This window comes from Neodiprion pinetum, chromosome 4, assembly GCF_021155775.2.
Source record: "Neodiprion pinetum isolate iyNeoPine1 chromosome 4, iyNeoPine1.2, whole genome shotgun sequence".
NCBI classification, from domain to species: Eukaryota; Metazoa; Arthropoda; class Insecta; order Hymenoptera; family Diprionidae; genus Neodiprion; species Neodiprion pinetum.
In genome coordinates, this window is record NC_060235.2 from 39,399,623 (window position 1) to 39,419,162 (window position 19,540).

A 19,540-nucleotide genomic window follows, 5' to 3' on the forward strand; every position below is an offset into this window, starting at 1 on the left:
ACCGTCATTACTTTTCTATAAAAAAACTTGAAACGATTATTTGACAGTCGTCGAGATATCGATTGTGCCTTATACAGGGTGTCCCAATTTCAAATACGCATTACGTACAATTGAAACATTACGTCGGCAAAAATGTAATGCGTCTTTTCAATTGGGACACCCTGTACAGATACATATATTACAATCATATATTATCCGAAAGTGCGTAAATAGTTATCTCGATTTTTGTTGGATTTGAGGCGTTTGAAAATAATTTTTAGCAAAAATCTCTGACGATTAGATGCAATAGGCTTTTACTATATTTTAACGACGCGTGCATGGAAAAACTTTATACCGGAAGAAGAAGAAAGCGGATGATCTAAAACTATAAGTATACAATTCGTAGATCAAATCTCAAACCACTCGCATACGTCTAACTGTACTGACTAATTTTTTGTCACGGAACATGGATCACGTATCGAATCTAGTCGAAGTTTCAATAATTTTCATACGGTAGTAAATAACGCGATTATACTTGCTAGGCGCTTGATCGGATCTTATCGATCATATAATGTATGATATTCGGTGTTAGATGGCTCGACTCGCAGGTTTACAATACGCTTAAATTCCCGCGTGTCTCCAATAAGGTACAACAACGTACAAAGACAGCCGTAAATCATTCTGCAGACAGAGAGTATCAATTCGATTGGATCGCAGTGAGATAAAGCAGTCGAATTTTGTCTTATCTTATTATAGTTTGCTAGGTTTAAATTGTACCGAAGTCTCGGCAAAGATTCGTTCTCGTAAAAGTGAATCGAGTACCGAACGAATCTCTTCGGGATGTTGCCGGAAATTTGAGCGATATTTCGAAATACGGAATGGAGAAAAACATTTTCGTTATTTTCTTTAATGAATGTATATAACTTGTGGAATTCGATAAGAACAGCATTAAAAAGCGTAGAAAATGTTCGCGGCGTCTGCATTCATTCGAAAATCTGATGATTCCGATACGATAACGTTTACTTTGACCGATTTCTGTTGGATTCTGTGCCTTATCATACGATTATAAATGTTTTCCAATGATTTCCGACCGTTTTGGGCGATCTTTAGTGACTTCCGGATTGGATAGAGTCACAGGAAATCGCTTGGAATGTTTAGAAATCATTGAAAATTTATGAAAATTACTCGATGAACCGGAAATCGTTGAAAGCACACGATGCGACAGTAATTAATAGAACGTTAAAAACGAGTAAAACCATTCGTGCGTTTACCGCGAGTTTGCAAGGATTTCCTTGGTTAATTTCCGCCACTCAATTTCCAATAATTTCCAACGGTTTCAGCAACCAGTATTACAAGTAATATTTCAGTCACAATTAAGTTCCTCCGATTTAACAATACGCAATAGTCCAGCCGCTGCTGAATCCACGATTTCCTCAAGTGAATATAGTAATATATGAACCTTGAAGAAAGCTCAAATTTCTTTTTCTATCGGCAGACAACGCAGTTCAAGATATTAGCCATCGATATACACGGTCTCCCGTATATTTGCTCGACAATCAAGGGGTGAAAAGGTCAATAATCCTTGAAGCGAACCACTCTTAGGTTCCAACAATTTCACTCTGGCAAAACCGCACCACGGTTGCAGCGCGTCTTGGTAAGTAATTTTAATTCCCGTTGCAGCCCGCAACTTCAAACACATATCTACATATATATATATATATATAAAATGCGAGTGTGTGACGATCATTGATGATGCTCATTGTACTTACTGGGGATACCTACATCATCACGTTTGAACAGCCGTTTCTGTTGTCTCGATCGTCGCAGCAAGGCGAACAAACGTCCAACGGATAAATGTTGTTGCCTGGATAAGAAACTTCGATTCGCTTGCATTTGTGTAAATGTAAATAAAAATTGTTACTTTTGTGCCTCTGTTGTTATTGTTATTTTTTTTATTTTTTCTCTCTGCTTCTTCCACGCATTGTAAAAATATCAAAGCCTGTAAATAAAATGGTACGTGTATGTTTTTTTTTTTTTTTTTTTAGTCGTTCGTTTTACACGGAACATTTCCCTCCGACGAAATCGAAAAAATTGTGATACCAATCGTGTCGAGGCTGTATTTTGGTAACGCAGATTATATCAGCTGTAATCAGACTGTTCGGGAGTGTAAATTAAAAGATGAGCGTCCAATCTGGTAATTAAGCGATGCTCGATCCCCTGGGCTAATTTGCGTATGGGCGTTCGATGAGTTAAGTACGAGGTAAGGTTCAACGAAAAGAGGGTCAGTCGGTCATTTGAACCCCAATTGTAAACCGCCTCTCAAGCATTTGGCGTGTAACGAAATATACCATGTGTACGAATAATTGGAGTGGACGTCACGTTACAGACTTAGTACAAACGGACCAGACGAGGCTGACGAAATTTTTACCCTTCTTTTCGTTAGCAACGTGCGATTATTAAGAATATAATTGCGGCTTGTACGTCGCGTGTCGGTTCGTGCCGAATAATTGATATTAATTAATACTCGCGAATTATACGTATGACCAGCAAAGATCCAGGGCAAAGATGCGAAATGTTGCGTCAGTTCTGCAATGATCCCTGATAAATTGCAACGAATGGTATAAAATAATGAAAAATTTATAGAAACTATCGCAATGCTTAACGATATTATCACTCGAATACGATACAGTGAAAATAAGAATACTGCAATCCGCGAAGTATTCTCTGACCGATTGTAAGATTGTGTAACGGTTGACAATTGTGAAGCTTTAAACGACGTTGAATCTTTTACATTGCCTAAAATGTATGACATTTTTATCATTACGATAATCATCACCGTGTAAGTAGCGTAAGTCAAAGTTATTATTACACACTATATACGCGACTTGGTGAAATTATATTGATACTGACGTTAAATATAAGACTCGTGGCTCTAACCGCGAACGTGAAAGGAATCGAATCTGACGAAGAGCTGCTAAACTGGATTGAAACGAGTATGCAGATCGATATTCGCATCAAAGCGGCTCGTTTCAACGAACCATTTCCATTTTAAATGTATACAATTTCATTGCACTGGGTTAACCGATCAGCGTCATAGCCTGTGAGCCGAAACATTAACACATTTTGCGTACATTTTTACATTTACATTACAAAAAAAGTTCTCGCGTACCGATATCATGAGTAAATAAAATAAAAAAACAACTCCAGGAACACCGCGAGGTCAACGTTTGTTAGGAAATCGATGCTATTTACGGAAACGGAGACACACTCCGATATAAGGACTCTCGGTAATCTTAAACAACGGTCATTGTATGAACTCTATCTCGTTTCTGGACACGTCCAGCGGCCTTGAACCCGTCAATGCTGGAAAAAATCAGTAGCAATGCGCCAAAAGTGAAACTTCCGATCATTCGGAAGAACGTTGAAAATTAGTTCGATCGGTAAAGAAGATTCGAATATAACGCGCAAATCGGGTCGTACTTAATAATAAAAGTCGTTTTTCAACGTACATTTCATTCGGTATATTAACTCAACGTACATAAACAGAAGTTGAATAACTTGCCAAGAAATTTTCTACATTTGTACGTTCGTACATTTTAGCCAAACCGATCAGCTGTTGGCGAAATGCGACGCCATATTGCTCTAATCACGCCTCTACTAGATTAAATCTCCGTAAGTTGCATTCGCCGGATGATAAAATTTCCAAAAGCATGTCGGGAAAAACCTGAAACAATAAAGTGAAACAATATCCGGGCACTATGACAAGCCGAAAGATCATAATCAAGCATTTCACAAATTAACGTAACGACACCAGCAGTTTGAGTGATGCGCGAAGTGAATGTCTGCGCGACATTGCGTTAAACGCGTTAAAAAAAAGAAACAAAAAAAAAAACACATTTAAAAACGATCAATATAAAATGAAGAAAGCAAATGTATCAGAAACAATGTACAGAGTTGAGCGTAATAGATAATAAAATAAATACAATGTGTTAAGTAAAAAGTCACGGATATAAAAACAGTTTGATACGTACGATATAAAACGTGTTTAATAAATTAAAACGACGGCAGACGCGTAACAAATACAACAAACATCAGGCTTTGTACGATATTGCGAAAAAAAAAAACAAAAAAAAAACGAAATTAATAAGGAAATTGATAGAATAGAGTAGAGAGAGAAGAGAGAGAGAGAGAGAGAGAGAGAGAGAGAGAGAGAGAGAGAGAGAGAAGAGCGAGTGTAGCAGTCGCCGAGTGGGGAGGTGACAGGGACTGCGGAGAGGGGCGGGCGGGGGGGGGGGGGGGAGTAATATACCGCGTGAACTGACATTACGACTAACCGTGCGAGGAATCGGCGGTGGTGAATTTATATAGTCGGCTACGCGGCAGGAGGCGCCGACACAACAGTGATGACTTCAAAGCTGAGCAGGGAACCGATCAGTGGCTGAATTTCCGGGCAACGAAGGACCGGGAAGGGAAGAAAATCCGGAGGAAGGCTGTGCGTCACGACACGCGTGTCTCTGTGGGGAAAAACGAATCGGTTCGAGATAATTTGCCAGAGCGAATAATCTTACGCATATAACAACAGAGTGTGGAGATTATTTTGTCGAACCGGCGCCGTTGCACGCATCTCGGATTTATAACAAAATCACTCGCGATCTGAAGTCATTGTCCGAGTACCGAAGGAGATAAGGAATATATTAGTCAGACTGGTACGTATGTGTCGTTCATCGGCTACTGTAATATATATCAGCTCTTTGTGCAGCTCATTTCTGAACCAATCACTGGCCGCGTAATTATCTTATACCATAGTTTGAATTTTCGCGCGCTTATCGGCATCATGCTTTTAGGTTGGTAAGTAAAGCCGCTTACGTCAGACGCGTTTGTTTTTTTGTTTCTTAGATAATTTCAGATAATCTGGGATTATTTGTTGTTTCTTTTGTGACAGTTGCAGTTGCATTTAGTCACGGAAATACTCGACTTTAATAATTGGAGCGTGCCGCGTATTATTTGTCGAGGAAAAGGTGAATTTTTACTTTTTAATGATTCATCTTTGTCGTGACAATAATCTCGTGCATAGTTTCCTTTTGGAATAATTGTTGCGGAAAATATTTTTCCTTTAACTCGTGCGGTTGTACAGTGATAAAAAAATCGTTTTAACTACCGAAGTTATGCGCGTGTATGACACGATTTATCCATAATTGTTTGCATTCCATGTATTTGACGCAATACCGGAGTGACGATAAATGACGAATTGTCTTTTAGCGGGATCGAAACTAGGCATTCTTTTACTTGTTCTTACTATCGCCTTATCTCGTCGGCCTTCGATTTATAAATATACCCAAATGCCCGCTTTTATTGATCGAAGAATTGCCAAAGCTCCGAAACAAGTATATCGGGATTTTTCCACAAATCACTTCGTTTTTGTTCTAAAACTTACAACTAGATCATCGTGTTATTAGTTTTCTTTTGTTTCCAAGGTTTGCCTAAACTTGTATATTTTTTATTCTTTTTTTTGTTTTTCAATTCAACCTGCAAGCTCTTCTCAAGTTTAATGATCATAAAAATACAAGCTAATTTAATTAGCCAAGACAATGAGGAATTTTCATCATCTCCAATTCGATCTCGTGTTTTCTCTTCATATTTCTGCTTCTCTGCAGATGCTGAGCACAGCAGCTCCGGTTATAGTTTTCAAACGCCGCTCAGAGAGTTAGGAATTAAATTTAATCTATTTGTGGACGGATTTAACCCGCGCGGCGCGGTGATCAGACCGCGTCCGAAAACAACAAAGTGCGATAAGCCTTGTGTGAAATAACTTTCTCTGCATTCCGCAAAATCGAGGACATGGCCCTTATAAACCTGTCGAAGGTTTAATGAAAAAAGAAATCCTTGTGTAATCCGAACGGTTAAGTCTAGCCGGTTTTCTAATAGTAGGCTAAACAAAAGGTGAAAAATCCCAACGTGGCTGCGTGTTCACTGAATGTATTTCAATGAGTTACGAACAATTTGTCACGAGATGTTTCCAATTGGACGTAAAACAAAACTTTCCATCAAACTCTCAGCCTGATGCAAGAACTGTCGGACAAACCTTATCCGCAAACACAATTGAGATAAAGTAGGTAATACACATTTCCAAACAATACAAAGTGTGCATCGTGACTGTATTATCAATCTCACACATGCCGTAAATTTCACTGACGATAAACGGTATCTGCTACACGAACAGCTGTCGGCGCAAATTCAAGAGTTGAAGAACACAGCGATTCGAGAAAGTGTAAACCAGTAATTTGGTCGAAATTATGGTAATCATCTCCGTTTCGGTCAAACTTGGAACTAGAGCATAACACAATGTCCTAATTGATGAAATTCTATTTCTAGTCTATTTATATTTGCACGAGACAGGTTTTTCGCTATAAAAAATTGTTGCGTGTACGACAGGCTTTGCTATAAAACCTGTAACTAAGAATTCAATCGGATTCCAGTCTCGATGTTCAATTCAAATAATAAGATACTCTTTCTGTCTCGTTAATCCTTCTTTTTTAATACATGCATTACATGCGTTTCGGCCTATGGATTGGCCCGGAGTTTTATACTTATTATGAACCGTAAAGCAAATATTACCAAAGTCCACGTCTGGGGTTTGAGGCCAGTTTAATTGTCGAAGTGCCATGTTTGATTTTGTCCAGAGTAAAAGGCTGCAGACAATTGTGTAACATGACTGAATTTTCGTAGAAAAAACCCGGTCGCGAGTTGCTTTTCCAGTAATCTCTTTGTACCCACCGATAAACCGCGTCTTATAATATAATGACGGGATATCTCCGTCTACGTAAGCCAGTTTCAATCAGGAACCTGTTTGGTCCAGTCCCAGTTACCGAAGGTTAGCCGCAAGCCGCGCGAATCTCGAGGATTTGAATTTCGAACGTCGCGATATGAGAATCACGAGCTTGGAAACTGCAGCAGCGATTCTGTTCGTACGAAATTTAACCAACTTTTAGCGTTAGTGCGCCGAATTAATTCCGATTCAGTAGTCTTGGATAGATTAAAGTTAACTGTCAAGCAAATTAATTGCCGAAATACATGTACGGTATGAATGTTGAGCTTGCGCAAAAAGAAGTGTGCAATATAGATGGAAATAGAACTTAATCAGTCACCAGACTTCAATCATTCTCGAGTAAATTATTTTTATACGATGTTATATCGTTGTGTTTTATTGCAGGTCAAGTTTCGCGACGTGTCAATACAGATTTCCAGACTGATAATTGTGGTCTAAACGAGCTTGTCTGAACGATCAAATGTTCAAACGCGGCCTCAAACCGACATTAAATATTTCAAACAGCCACGCGATTAGCTCGCGATATTTAACGGCACGTGTCGACTGCAGGAATAGCAAATTCGAAATCTGGTACATATTTGCTATAAAATTTGTGGAAACGGAGTAGTATTTGTGTTCAACGACTGATGAAAGAATTTGAAAAATGGCACTGCCGATTGAGTAATACCTAAATTGCGCGGTATTGTAACGTAAATAATGTTACGGATGTTAAAAATCTTCTGAATTATTACGGAATTTTCTAATTCGGAGTAATTATTGCCATATCGAAGTGTGCTCGGCATATATTATTACACACCGTACCGTTTCTGCAACGGTAAGACCGTGCAGCGTTTGATCTTAAGACCGGAAAGTTGTCAGGTGACCCACTAAAACGATTGGTATATACCTGCAATAGGCGCGTTCTAGACATACGATACATACGATTTACTGCCACCTCGTTCCTCTTTACCTGACTGCTTATCACAATTATGGGAAAAAACAAACTGTCGGACAAGTTGCGGTTACCGCAAATAGAAAGACTCTCTTTATACGTGGTTATTATTTTTTATTTTTTTTTCAAAAATAAATTTGTAGCCCAAGTCCTTGGAGAATGGCACTCATTCTTAATATTGTACATGTACATGCCGACGGTGAACGTTCGCTTGATTCTCATATGCCCGATATATATACCATACTCTAAGTATTCATTTCGCGTATAATAATTTTTAACGGTATGAATAGAAGCGTGAGAAGAATAATCGTGCCAGAGTAACTGTGGAAAGAATGGAAAAATACGGTGGAACATTAATATTTTTTCAGCTGAACGCGTCAAAGACAGATCGAGTATCCATCGCAAGACCAAATATGTACAATGTACATATACTAGAAGGCCGAATGATACGTAGTGAACGTGAAGTCTATAACATATTTTTGCATCAATATATTCGCCCAATTTAACCTCTCAAGCCTAGTACCAATAAAAATCAGAATAAATGCAATCTGGAGTTGTTCATGGCTATGTGAAAAGATTCAAGAAAAAATGATCAAGTATACTACTACTGTACGAAAATTAAAAAAAAAAATCTAATCGCGAGCTTTCGAATTCCCATCAATAATTTTCCCGTCAATTAATAAACTTCGTTCAAATATTCGACTGCGTCACGAGTCTCCGGCGAATCAGGAATCACGACAATCACGTGTGGATCTCGCGGGATGGAATTAGATATTGAACTTCAATTTAAAGGTCGGAACAAGCACTGCACACACCCTTCGAGCGTCACACAAGAAAGAAAAACCATGAACAGAAGACGTGACCTTTGATAAAATATTTCAAAAGTATGAGTATAGGTAACTGAGCAAATAGTACGAGGCTCCATTGGCTGTATTGAAAACTGCAGCTGAGCCACACTATAGCAATAATCACGTTGATCCCAAGCACCCCAGATCAGCTGTTCGTTTAAACTCCGTTCGATTTATCAATTCCTAGTAGCCGAGGGCAGTGACTGCAGTTTCAAGTAGAAATAAACTTGACGATGTGAAGAATTCCTACGTGGCTGTAAACTTCTACTAGAAAGCTGCCGGCCCGGGAATTGTACTCAAAAGCACGTGATAAAGTGACAAATTTGGAAGCTAAATTTACAGTTTTCGAGGCGATCATCAATAGTGAAATAATAGCCAAACCGTTTTTGCCATAATTTTATCCAGCATAAAGTAGCTCGCGATGATTAGTCAGAGTTAAATATAATTATACGGCCGGAATAAAATTGCAAGTGCATCACTTTGGTGGCCATGTTGATTTTATGACAGGGTTCGAATGTGTTGGCTTTCAAACACATTTCAAAAATATTTAACTACCGAATCTTTAGCCAATTGTGACAACCAGTGACCAAATCTATTTCTCAAGTTAAATCTGTGAGTTTAAATAATCATTTCGACCCTGAATGTTAAACAATTACCTTCTCATTTCCCAGAATTGATTGTATTGAGCGATTCGATCACAAGATGTGTCAGATTTGAATCACGCTTAGTAATTTAGTATCTGTTAGTATCGTAGTGGGGGTTGCACGAGACGTAGACGTTGCGTTCCGTGTTTTCAGTACGTATTGTATGTAAATACTACATACAAAATATAAATGACACATACACACAGGATGGTCCATTAAATCTGCATTGAATGAAGAAATCATAAATAATACCACCACGCTGGTGAAATGACTCTATCGTGCAATAAACATCTTATTGGTAAATGTAATCCCAGCTTGAAACGACTCGTTCCTAACCTCTTTTCTCTTTGTCTCGCATCTGTCACTCGACCTGTCAAATCTACGCGCAATCAATTCGCACGTATTTAAACAGCATACGAAGTCTTGCCCACCTTGTGTTGAAGTGCCAAAAGTTTTTTTTCAATGTTACCGTGTAACCGATCGTTATCACTTACATTCAAGCGATAATTATTTTGCCAGTTTATTATGATATGACAGTGACGTTTGTAGGTTATGATTACTCTTAACAATAAAAAAAAAGGATTGATTTTAGACAACCAGTTGTAATATCTTACAAAAAAATCTGTCCTTAATTGATTGTCGACCGGTCATTTTTACATTGATATAAATTTGGCATAACTTTCTCGTATTGTCGAAGCGTATGCAACTTATGCTACCCCATGTAGATATGGAAATAATTGAAAACTAAAACTTTCCATTCACACATGTATTTGAAACAATTAACAGAGTAGATTGCATAATCTCAATCCAATGGACAAGAGAGATCTGTTTTTTCTTTGGCAAAGAAATTCCAACTACTTACAATGATTTGCCTTTTTTTCTTCTCTGCTGTCGATAATATCTGGTAATACAATTGATGCTTGACATCTTCTCTAACGTCATATTAAAATTCAAGTAAAGATGATTAAACCAGAGACACCGATAAAACACTTTAATCATTTCTCTGTTACTTTTTCTGTTACAGGTAATTTGAAAAATGATTATTCAACGGTACACATGGCTTTTTGTGCTCTTAGGTACGTATAGATCAAAGCAAGTAGTTCACTCTTCAAATGTATCTGTAGGAAATTAATGTTAAAAATATTCCATACTTGTGCTCATCTTGTTTCTTGCTTTCCGCAGCTATCAGACGGTCTTGGGCCGACTTCACTGTGTCAGAGCAAGATTTGACGGTCGCCGTCGATGGTCAGAAAACGTTCGATCTCTATTTGAAGCAAGTATATACCCATATTCCGCTCATCACTTTTTGTTTATCTGTTATTCTTAACTCTTCGTACTGCCTCCGCATTCTTATCAGCTTTCTAGAGCTGTTAAGTAGGTTACATATTACGATGTATAATATATACCTTGACCTAATTATAATCTCTATAATCCCAGAATGAGAAAATATACTCAGTACGCGATGTTCATATCCCTTTAAAAGTGTGCAGATTCAAAACTTGTATTTTCACGCTCCTTCATTCAAATCGTTTTTAACGACTCACTGATTAATGTCGATGAACCGGTTTCATTGACCTCTAACGGCGTCCTCTTATACTTGTATTTGCACAATCATATCTTGCGATATTGTTTCATTCCTCAATGTCGACAGCTAGCTGGAAAAGTCCCAAGAATTTCGACACCTCAAATTACACCGAATGCTTTAAACAAGCGCTGCCCTAAATTTTAGGAAGAATTTGTTGACTTAGCAAATTCTCCGTAGTAAAATTAAGACCGTAGCACTAAAGCAATAAGTATGTAAAGTCATGCTTGAGAAAGGATGAAAATGATGATTAAAACTTTTGAAAAACATAACAGTTGCCTATGAAGTTTTGCTCAAACTAATCATTTCTGCACAACGAAAATTGATTGTCACGACATCTTTACAGCAACTCGTTGTCCGAGGATGTAGAAGTAAGATTTGACATACAGCATTCAGATTTGGTGAAGACAAATCCTGCAAATTTTTCACTCTCCGCTGCAAACACAACCGCACAATGGACTATCACAGTATTTGGTCTAAGTGCGGGCTATTCTACAGTTTCCGCAAATATTACACCTAGCGATGCCGCATCGTAAGTATAAACAAACCTCTGAAAATTAAATCAGTTTACTCGATCAATTCGAATCGTCAATACTACAGGGAATTACATACTAAAAAAGGCAAAATATTTTTATCCAGTCTCTTCGTAGTTGTATCAGTATGTAATTTTCAGATGAATTGAACCTGGTTGAATAAATCTTCCATTCCGGTGATGTAACTCATATTTGTGCTATTTACCATTCGACCTACTCACGTTATCTGGAAAGCTGTCGGAAATATTTCGGTGCGCTCTTATTTTCTGTTTTCATCAAAATAAACGATCAAATAATTGAAGCAGATGATAGTTGTATCGATGTTTATTGTTTATCCGTTTCGTGGTGGTGTACACTTCGCTTGATAACCTTGTGAACTTTGTCTGTGATCAAGTACGATGCTTGGTCAGTATTCTTCTGAAATTCGTCCTGTAAAGACGTGTTCCTAAAGAAGGTGAAATAATATTGTGTTTCAAAAGTTAACTGTGCTCGTTCGAAAGTAGTGAATTTGGTATACTCATAAATTATTTTTGAACGTTATTTTCGCGAGTGTACTTTTGAATATCGATAAAAAATCTAAAATGACTATTTACAAAGTTATAATAATACCCGAATCTGAGTATAGATTGGGAAACTTTGACTTCGAGTAAGAAATTGCACAAATAGCCATTCACTGACCAATTTATGTCTCAATTTTTCATTCACATTATCAATATTAATTTCAGTGTTACCAACGCCTTCGTACGTGTGACTATAGAAAAGTCAGAGACCCTGCGTCACGTGAGTGTCGTAGTTGGTTGGGTGTATTTCTTGGCATGGAGCATCAGTTTTTATCCCCAAATTCACATCAACTACAAACGCAAGAGTGTAGTGGGTTTGAATTTTGATTTCCTGTCGTTAAATATCGTCGGTTTTGTAATGTACAGTTTGTTCAACTGCGGACTCTATTGGATTCCCGAAATCGAGGTAAATTTCGAAACCAAAATATTAATTCCAGGTCTCCGATTCGATGGCAATATTTTCGCAAACTTAATTAGGTCATTTCATTTTGCAGCAAGAATATTTCAATCGCTATCCCAAGGGTTTAAACCCTGTCAAAGTGAACGATGTTGTATTTGCATTGCACGCCGTGTTTGCAACGACAGTTACGATCCTTCAGTGTTTCATTTACGAGGTTAGTATGTTACTTTATCAAACCAAAGTAGTTTGTGGAACTTTGAACTTGGCCTGGTTAAGAAGTCAAGTTTTTTTCCGCTCCACTGATTACAAACAGACGCTGCAAAAGGAATGTGAAGTTTTATTCATTTGGTCAGATGTTTCGCCTATATTTCAGGAAAAATAAACTAACAATTGACTCGTAACGCAGTAGATATTCCACTCTTCATTATTCGCGTCTACAAAGTAAATTGCCACAAAAAAAGCACGGATGATGAATAAATATATAATGAATAAATATGTTTAATAAATATCAAACAGTGATGAAAGTTTTATAATATCGGCATGATGAAACAATATTCGGATACTAATCGCAACTGGAACGAAAATTTATGTAACTTAGTGTAATTTGTTAAATTTCAGAGAGGGACGCAGAGAGTGTCAATAATGGCGCGTGTGATACATGGAATTTTTACAATTTTTATACTAGTCTCAATAATTCTAGCTGGAATAGACACAATCAAGTGGTTAGACTTTTTGTATTACTGCAGCTACGTAAAACTGGCTATTACGCTTATCAAATACGTACCACAGGCGTTTTATAATTACAAAAGAAAATCAACAATAGGATGGAGTATCGGAAATATATTCTTGGATTTCACCGGCGGCATGTTATCAATGCTGCAAATGATACTCGATGCATACAATTATGGTAAAAATGAAAACGAAACTTCTTTATAACAACATTAAATTTACTTTCAATTGAAGGTGTTATTTATAGTCGAAAGAAAATTTTTTAAACTGTCATTGGAATATATTTGATAGTTTGAATTGCCAAGTTTCAAAGTCAAATAAGTCATATTCGTACGCGCTTTATCTGATTTCCCCAAAAGATGATATTCGATATTTTCCGACAGATGACTGGGACAGCATTTTCGGAGATCCAACAAAGTTTGGACTAGGATTTTTCTCCGTTGCTTTTGACATTTTCTTCCTTGTACAACATTACGTATTATACAGGTATGTGAAAGTAGCTAAAATCGGTCCCGATTCTAAGGTTTACTATTGATTGGAATATTTATCACGGTGAACATTTATCTGGGAATATGTTCGAAAATATTATGTCAAACAATAGGCAAACTATTGCATGCCAGCTTTTGCTTTACTAACCAGCTTTATTTAACAATTAAACCACCCACACTTCAACATGCACTTTGCACAAATGAGCTTGTTATGCCATTTTCTTTAGTTAGAGATAAGAATTATCCACAGCTTGAGCCAAAAGAAAATGAATGAATAAAATTGACCTTAGGTGTATTTCGGCCAACCATTTATTGTGGCGAACATTCCGTAAGACATTATTCTGCAGGTTTTGACTTTTAAATAAAATTTTCAAACTCAATGTTATTTTTTCAATCGGAGAATAAATTTGGCGAATATTAGGCAAAGGTAAATGTTAAGGCCCGTTACCAAGTATCACTGCAAAGTGATTCGCTGTTAAAACCGCAACTGGGGTAGAGCAAGAGTTTTTACCTTTACAGACACGCCAGTGAAAAGCAGATTGACCTGAATGGACGAGTATAGCCGGCGGTGCAACTTTAGCTTACACGTCACGCCATTTTCACCTTTTATATATATATATTTATTACTTAACGAACTGCATATTGCAGTATAGTTGATTGTGATGTACGTAGATAAATTTTTGGTAGTTACCTTAGAAGAGTATAATAAGATGCTAGAGTTCAAAACTGTTACACTTTTGTATATAAATGTATGTAATATAATGTAAAGAATATTTATTAAATTGAGAATGTTAACGTTTTTCCAGTGAAAAAAAAAAAATTAAATTTGTATGTTATGCATTTTTATCATCAATGCGAAGTAAGGAGTCAAGTACTCAATTTCTCTTATTATACTCTTTGGTTGTTAGAAATATAGATATGAGTCTATGTAGTTTTTTTTATGGTATTGAAACAAAACACTGTGTGCATTGATCATTATTATTTTTACATTATTAGGTGGTGCCTAGAGCCCAAATATATACCTACATATATATATATACTTATCCATACATATATATTATAAACATATTTATTATACTCATGTTCCCAAACCGTCTTAATTTTATGTACGTGAATGATTAGAAAATTCTTTTTGTACAATTTCGTCATTCCCTATCGATGCTTCCCAACATCGTGTGTATATTTTTGCCTGCAGAGCATGCTGTGTATAAAATTTTTTTTTTTTTTATTTTGTAGTAAAATATCCGCTCATTATCCGTAAGGAAATCCTCTATAAATACCGTCCTACTACCCTGACAATAAACAAATATAAAAGTGTGACTTTTCACAAAACGTAATTGTCGCAAAAAAAATTGTTGCAGAAGTCGCATTGAATAGAAGAATAGCCTTGGTATAAATACTATTCCATTATATAATATTTGTTACAACGCCTCTCGTCTCTGCATATTTAGCTTTAATGAAAACAGGACATCATATAAAAAAACTTCCGACCGTCTAAAAAAACTTTGAAATACCCATATCTGAGATACAGATCTACTCCAAAAAAACTGGTGTTGAATTTCATGAAAAAAGTTTTGCATCGAATCGATCCAACATCAGAATACGCTTATTTTTATATCATGTCGTAGTTGTTCTTGTGTGTAGATCAAGAATCTTACGTATTATTGAATATAGCATTTGTAAATTTAAAAGAATGCATATCAGACCCATTTTTTCTTTAATATATATAATATATATATATATATATATATATATAATAAATGTTAAAAAATGAAATATAATTCAATGAATCTATGACATGCCCATCTGTCTCCATCTTATGTTTGAACGGGCATAGTTTTCATATGACAAAATAAAGTATAAAAACCATTTGTAGAACAAAAATCCAATCATTTATGTTTGGCGTCACGGGAGAGTGAGCGATGATTGTCATAATTTCTGTATGATGCAAATGTACGCTAATTGGAAGTTATGTTTATAGATTTGGGTACCTACCACCTGCCCGATCCATCCATAATTATAGCAGACTGTACCCAGAGTGTAGATCGTAGAACAAGAGGCGATGTCAGCTACAGTAGCTAGCAATCATAGAATAAGTCTCCATGATGGTAAATTCTGATCGGTCGCATAGTTAGACGCAGTTCGTTATTTCTTAGGAGACAGCAAGACGGTTACTTCAGCTTGCGTGTGATTGGGTCTGATGAGACTGTCGCACCGTAGTTCTTCTTGCAAACAGTAAATGGTAAGGCAAATAAAACACTACTTGTTCGATGTCGCAGCCTCTTAGGATCGAGGAGTAAAAGCCAAAATCGTGCAACTCCAGTATCGGCGTTGATTTCATGTGTTTCAAGCCCGTACCTTATACATGTAATTTATGTACCTATTTATTTATGACATTTGTTACACCTATGCATGGCGATTTGCATGCTGCATGAATGTACACTGTATATTGCACAGATGACTGCGATTTTTCATGTTACGCATAAATTCCATCCCAACGACAGATCTGCATTGTTACCGTAACCTGTGTTAGGTACTGTTATCTTTATAAAAATTTCCAAAACTTTAAACAATTGCTAAATTAAATGTAATAAACAAAAAATTCTATGATACTTATTCAAATTAATATTATTATTATTGCTATCAGTATTACAATTAACACTGAATTTCTTATCTGCGATTGAAAAGGTTTCACAGTAACAAAATGTATAATAAAATGGCAAGTATATATTGAAAGAAGGATTACTTGTGGCTGATGATTATCAGTTGGATAATTCAAATGCCTTCAAAATGGATAAGTAAAGATCAGAAGATCTGATCTTAGGTTTGCGCGTACAGTAATTTTGTATTTTTTACAAGTTAATTGCATTTCATACCGTAACTATCATTTTAACTCACTAATCTTGTTGAAACTAATTCTGTATGAAAAACATTTCTCAACTATCACTGGAAGGGGATCTGGGATACAATTCACATTTAAAATTTGTCTCTGTGCGCATTTTACAGTCAAATTAGCAGAGACTTCGGTATTTAAAAATAAGACTTATCAGTTTTGCTTTATGAAGAGCACGAGGAACGAGGGACCAAGAAATGATTATAAGTAATTTATGAAAGAATTTTAATAGTCTAAACAGATAACTAATATGGTACGTACAGTTTTATACCGAACTTTACACGCGGGGGAAAAAGGAGTAGAGCCAACGGAGGAGGGGGGGGGGATATCCCCCCTAAAATTGATGTGACACTTTTTTTTTTTGACAATTTGTGCTGTCATTAGAAGTATTTAATCTTTTCTAGTTTTTATTTATCATTGATTTGAAAAGTATTTCATTCGATAATACAACTTTTCTGTTTTATTTTATTCGTTCCTTGGGCCCCATTGAAGTTTGAAATGATATTAAAAATATAAAAGAACAAACTTCATGATAAAACATTAATTTATTTTATAATTGCATATGTATATAGATAGATATATTAATTTATCTCCGTATATTTGGGTACAATTTATGATTATATTGTTATTATTATTTTTTTTTTTACAGGGATCGTAATGATTACTTGGAGCTCCCAGAAGACTGCTGTGAAGATCAAAATCAAGAAAATCATCGAGTGGATACCAGCCTAGGTTATCAAGCTGTTGATAAATAAATGCCCTATTTAATTGAATGAAAAGTTATAGATTGTTCATATTTTTAATAAATGACAAAATATTTATTTAATTAAGTTTACCTTAAAAGTACGACTCGTCATTCATTCCTACTTTTAATTCCGAGATCTAGATTCTGATTACAGATTTGTTCGATTTATTATTAAGTTATGTGTTTGTCTAAATGTTCGTTAAGTTTGTTATGAATATTTTTTAACTGCAATTTCAAATATAGAACACGGATAGTAGATTACAGTAGCTAGAATCGTATATTTTTAAATATTCGTTTAATAAGCAGTATATACGTGCTGCTTTCATGCTTTTTAATCGGTCAGACGGACGGTGATGCTTACAGTAAAACTAAAAGTCAATACAATCCGCAATATCAAGTCGAACAAATGCACCGCCGACACCACAAATTATGTTACTGATCTCAGTGGTTACCGTTATTAAATTGTCAGTAACAATTATACTATTGATTATCCTATTATTTGATATTAACAGTAACAAAAAAAAAAAAAATGTACACGAAGCTCGATCTACATACTCATGAATAAAACGAACCTCAATAGAATTGAATAATTGGTTGCGAAGATTTAAATTCCCAAAATTCATCCACCTCGATTTATACTCTGCGTTCTGCACCATAACGATTAGTGTAGTTCTTATATATCGCATAGTTTTCGTTAATTAGTGAAACTTTTTGAACCTGTAATTTTTAATTCTATAGTTTTCTCGCGCTGTTTTCAATATACCCATAGCTTTCTTCCGCTTTTCTATACTTCAATCGATACTTTTCTACAGGTGTGCTATACTCCGCTAAGAGTACGGTCTTTAGCTTCAATAAATTCTAAATGAGCCTCGATATCACTTGGATATTGTATTTTCCTACGTTAGTACAAAACAGTTATATGTACTGTTTATTCTTCATTATTCTGCCCGTAAGATTTTTTCTATATAATGCTACAAATCACGTTTGCACATGCGTGTGGGTATAACGTATTGTGATTTTATGACAATAAATTTCGTCAAAAAATACCACAGAACGATCAGCTTAGTCCTGAGAGATTTGAAAGACTACGCACAGGACCTGGAGCACAGGAACCACGGAGCGCTTGTCCTGAAAGTCGAGTTCCTATAGATACTGGACCTTGAGCGCAGAAACTACAGAGCGCTCGTCCTGGAAGTCGAGTTTCACCATGTAGCGGATCTGGAGCGCCGAAACTACGGAGCGCTTGTCCTGGAACTCAAGTTTCACAAGGTAGCAGACCCTGAGCACAGAAACTACGGAGTGCTTGTCCCTAAAGTCGAGTTGCACCAGGTAGTGGACCTGGAGCGCTTGTCCTGGAAGACGAATTTCACCAGGTCGCGGACCCTGAGTGCAGAAACTAAGGAGCGCTTGTCCTGGAAGTCGAGTTTCACCAGGTAGCGTAGCTGGAGTGCTTTTCCTAGAACTCGAGTAGCACAAGGAAGCGGACCAGGAGAGCAGGATCCAGGAGGTAGAGAATCCGGTACTCGAAGTCTGCGGAGCGCAGTTCTCATACGTCCGCTCTACTGCGCGTTTGTTTCCGGACTGAGGAATTGAACTAGCTGATTTTCGTTGTATAGATCGATGATATCAAGAGAAAAAAAATTTTGGGTGACGTCACTTTCTGAACATCCGAACTTTCGTTTTGAACTTTAATACTATGTATGCTGTATGATGTATGATGTATGATGAAATGATATGATATATAATGATTTTAGTTTTTACATTTCAGACAAGAAATACGCACTTTGTCTTCCCTACCGATTTCCTACCGCGCAGTAAAGCAAAAAGTAATAACGGCAAATACATTCATCGTCTTCATTGTTTTGAGCGATTAAAATAAGTTTGATTGCACCACAACGATTATATTTCAATATTTTCCGTCGTGTGAGCAGCACTTTGTGTGGAAAATTTCTCAAATGTCCGGTTGAATAATCTAATTGTCAGTCTTCTTGTATAATTACAGCTAATTGTACGACATTACGGCTAATTACACTGACCCGTCTCTGATGCTTGCTGGGTATGAATATAGCAAGGCATGATAACTATATTACACATGCATGCACTTGCCTTATCGCATTTCAGTGTAAATAATACAAACTGATCGATGTTCGTGTGTGTTTGCATTTTACATTGAAATGAACAGTGCTGGCGACGTTTATCTAGAAAGTGTAGAGACCTCCACAACCTGATTACTCACGGAGTGGAAATTTCATACCCTGAAAAGCCTGTTGAAAATTCAAAATTTTGCTGCTAGATTTACACGAAGTGTAGAAGAACCCCATGCCGACTGATAATACGCTAATTTAGCTCTTACAGAAAAAACGAAAGGCCGGTGAAACTTTA

General features: G+C 36.5%; 1 protein-coding gene across 6 annotated transcripts; it reads left to right on the forward strand.

Annotated features, from left to right (window-relative positions):
* The first annotated feature begins 4,550 nt into the window (after positions 1-4,550).
* Positions 4,551-17,239, forward strand: Ctns (lysosomal cystine transporter cystinosin). 6 transcript variants are annotated; one of them, XM_046623692.2, is made up of 9 exons: positions 4,551-4,685; positions 10,253-10,304; positions 10,411-10,501; positions 11,157-11,342; positions 12,069-12,309; positions 12,398-12,517; positions 12,922-13,210; positions 13,416-13,518; positions 17,063-17,239. In XM_046623692.2, exons 2-9 carry the CDS (start codon positions 10,265-10,267, stop codon positions 17,166-17,168), a joined length of 1,176 nt encoding a protein of 391 aa, XP_046479648.1. In that variant the 5' UTR covers positions 4,551-4,685; positions 10,253-10,264; the 3' UTR covers positions 17,169-17,239. The 6 variants fall into 6 exon arrangements, with proteins under 6 accessions (XP_046479648.1, XP_046479653.1, XP_068991297.1 ...); XM_046623697.2 differs by lacking the exon at positions 17,063-17,239 and adding an exon at positions 14,040-15,240; XM_069135196.1 differs by lacking the exon at positions 17,063-17,239 and adding an exon at positions 13,591-14,031 and having other exon boundaries at positions 13,416-13,550.
* The last annotated feature ends 2,301 nt before the right edge of the window (positions 17,240-19,540 follow it).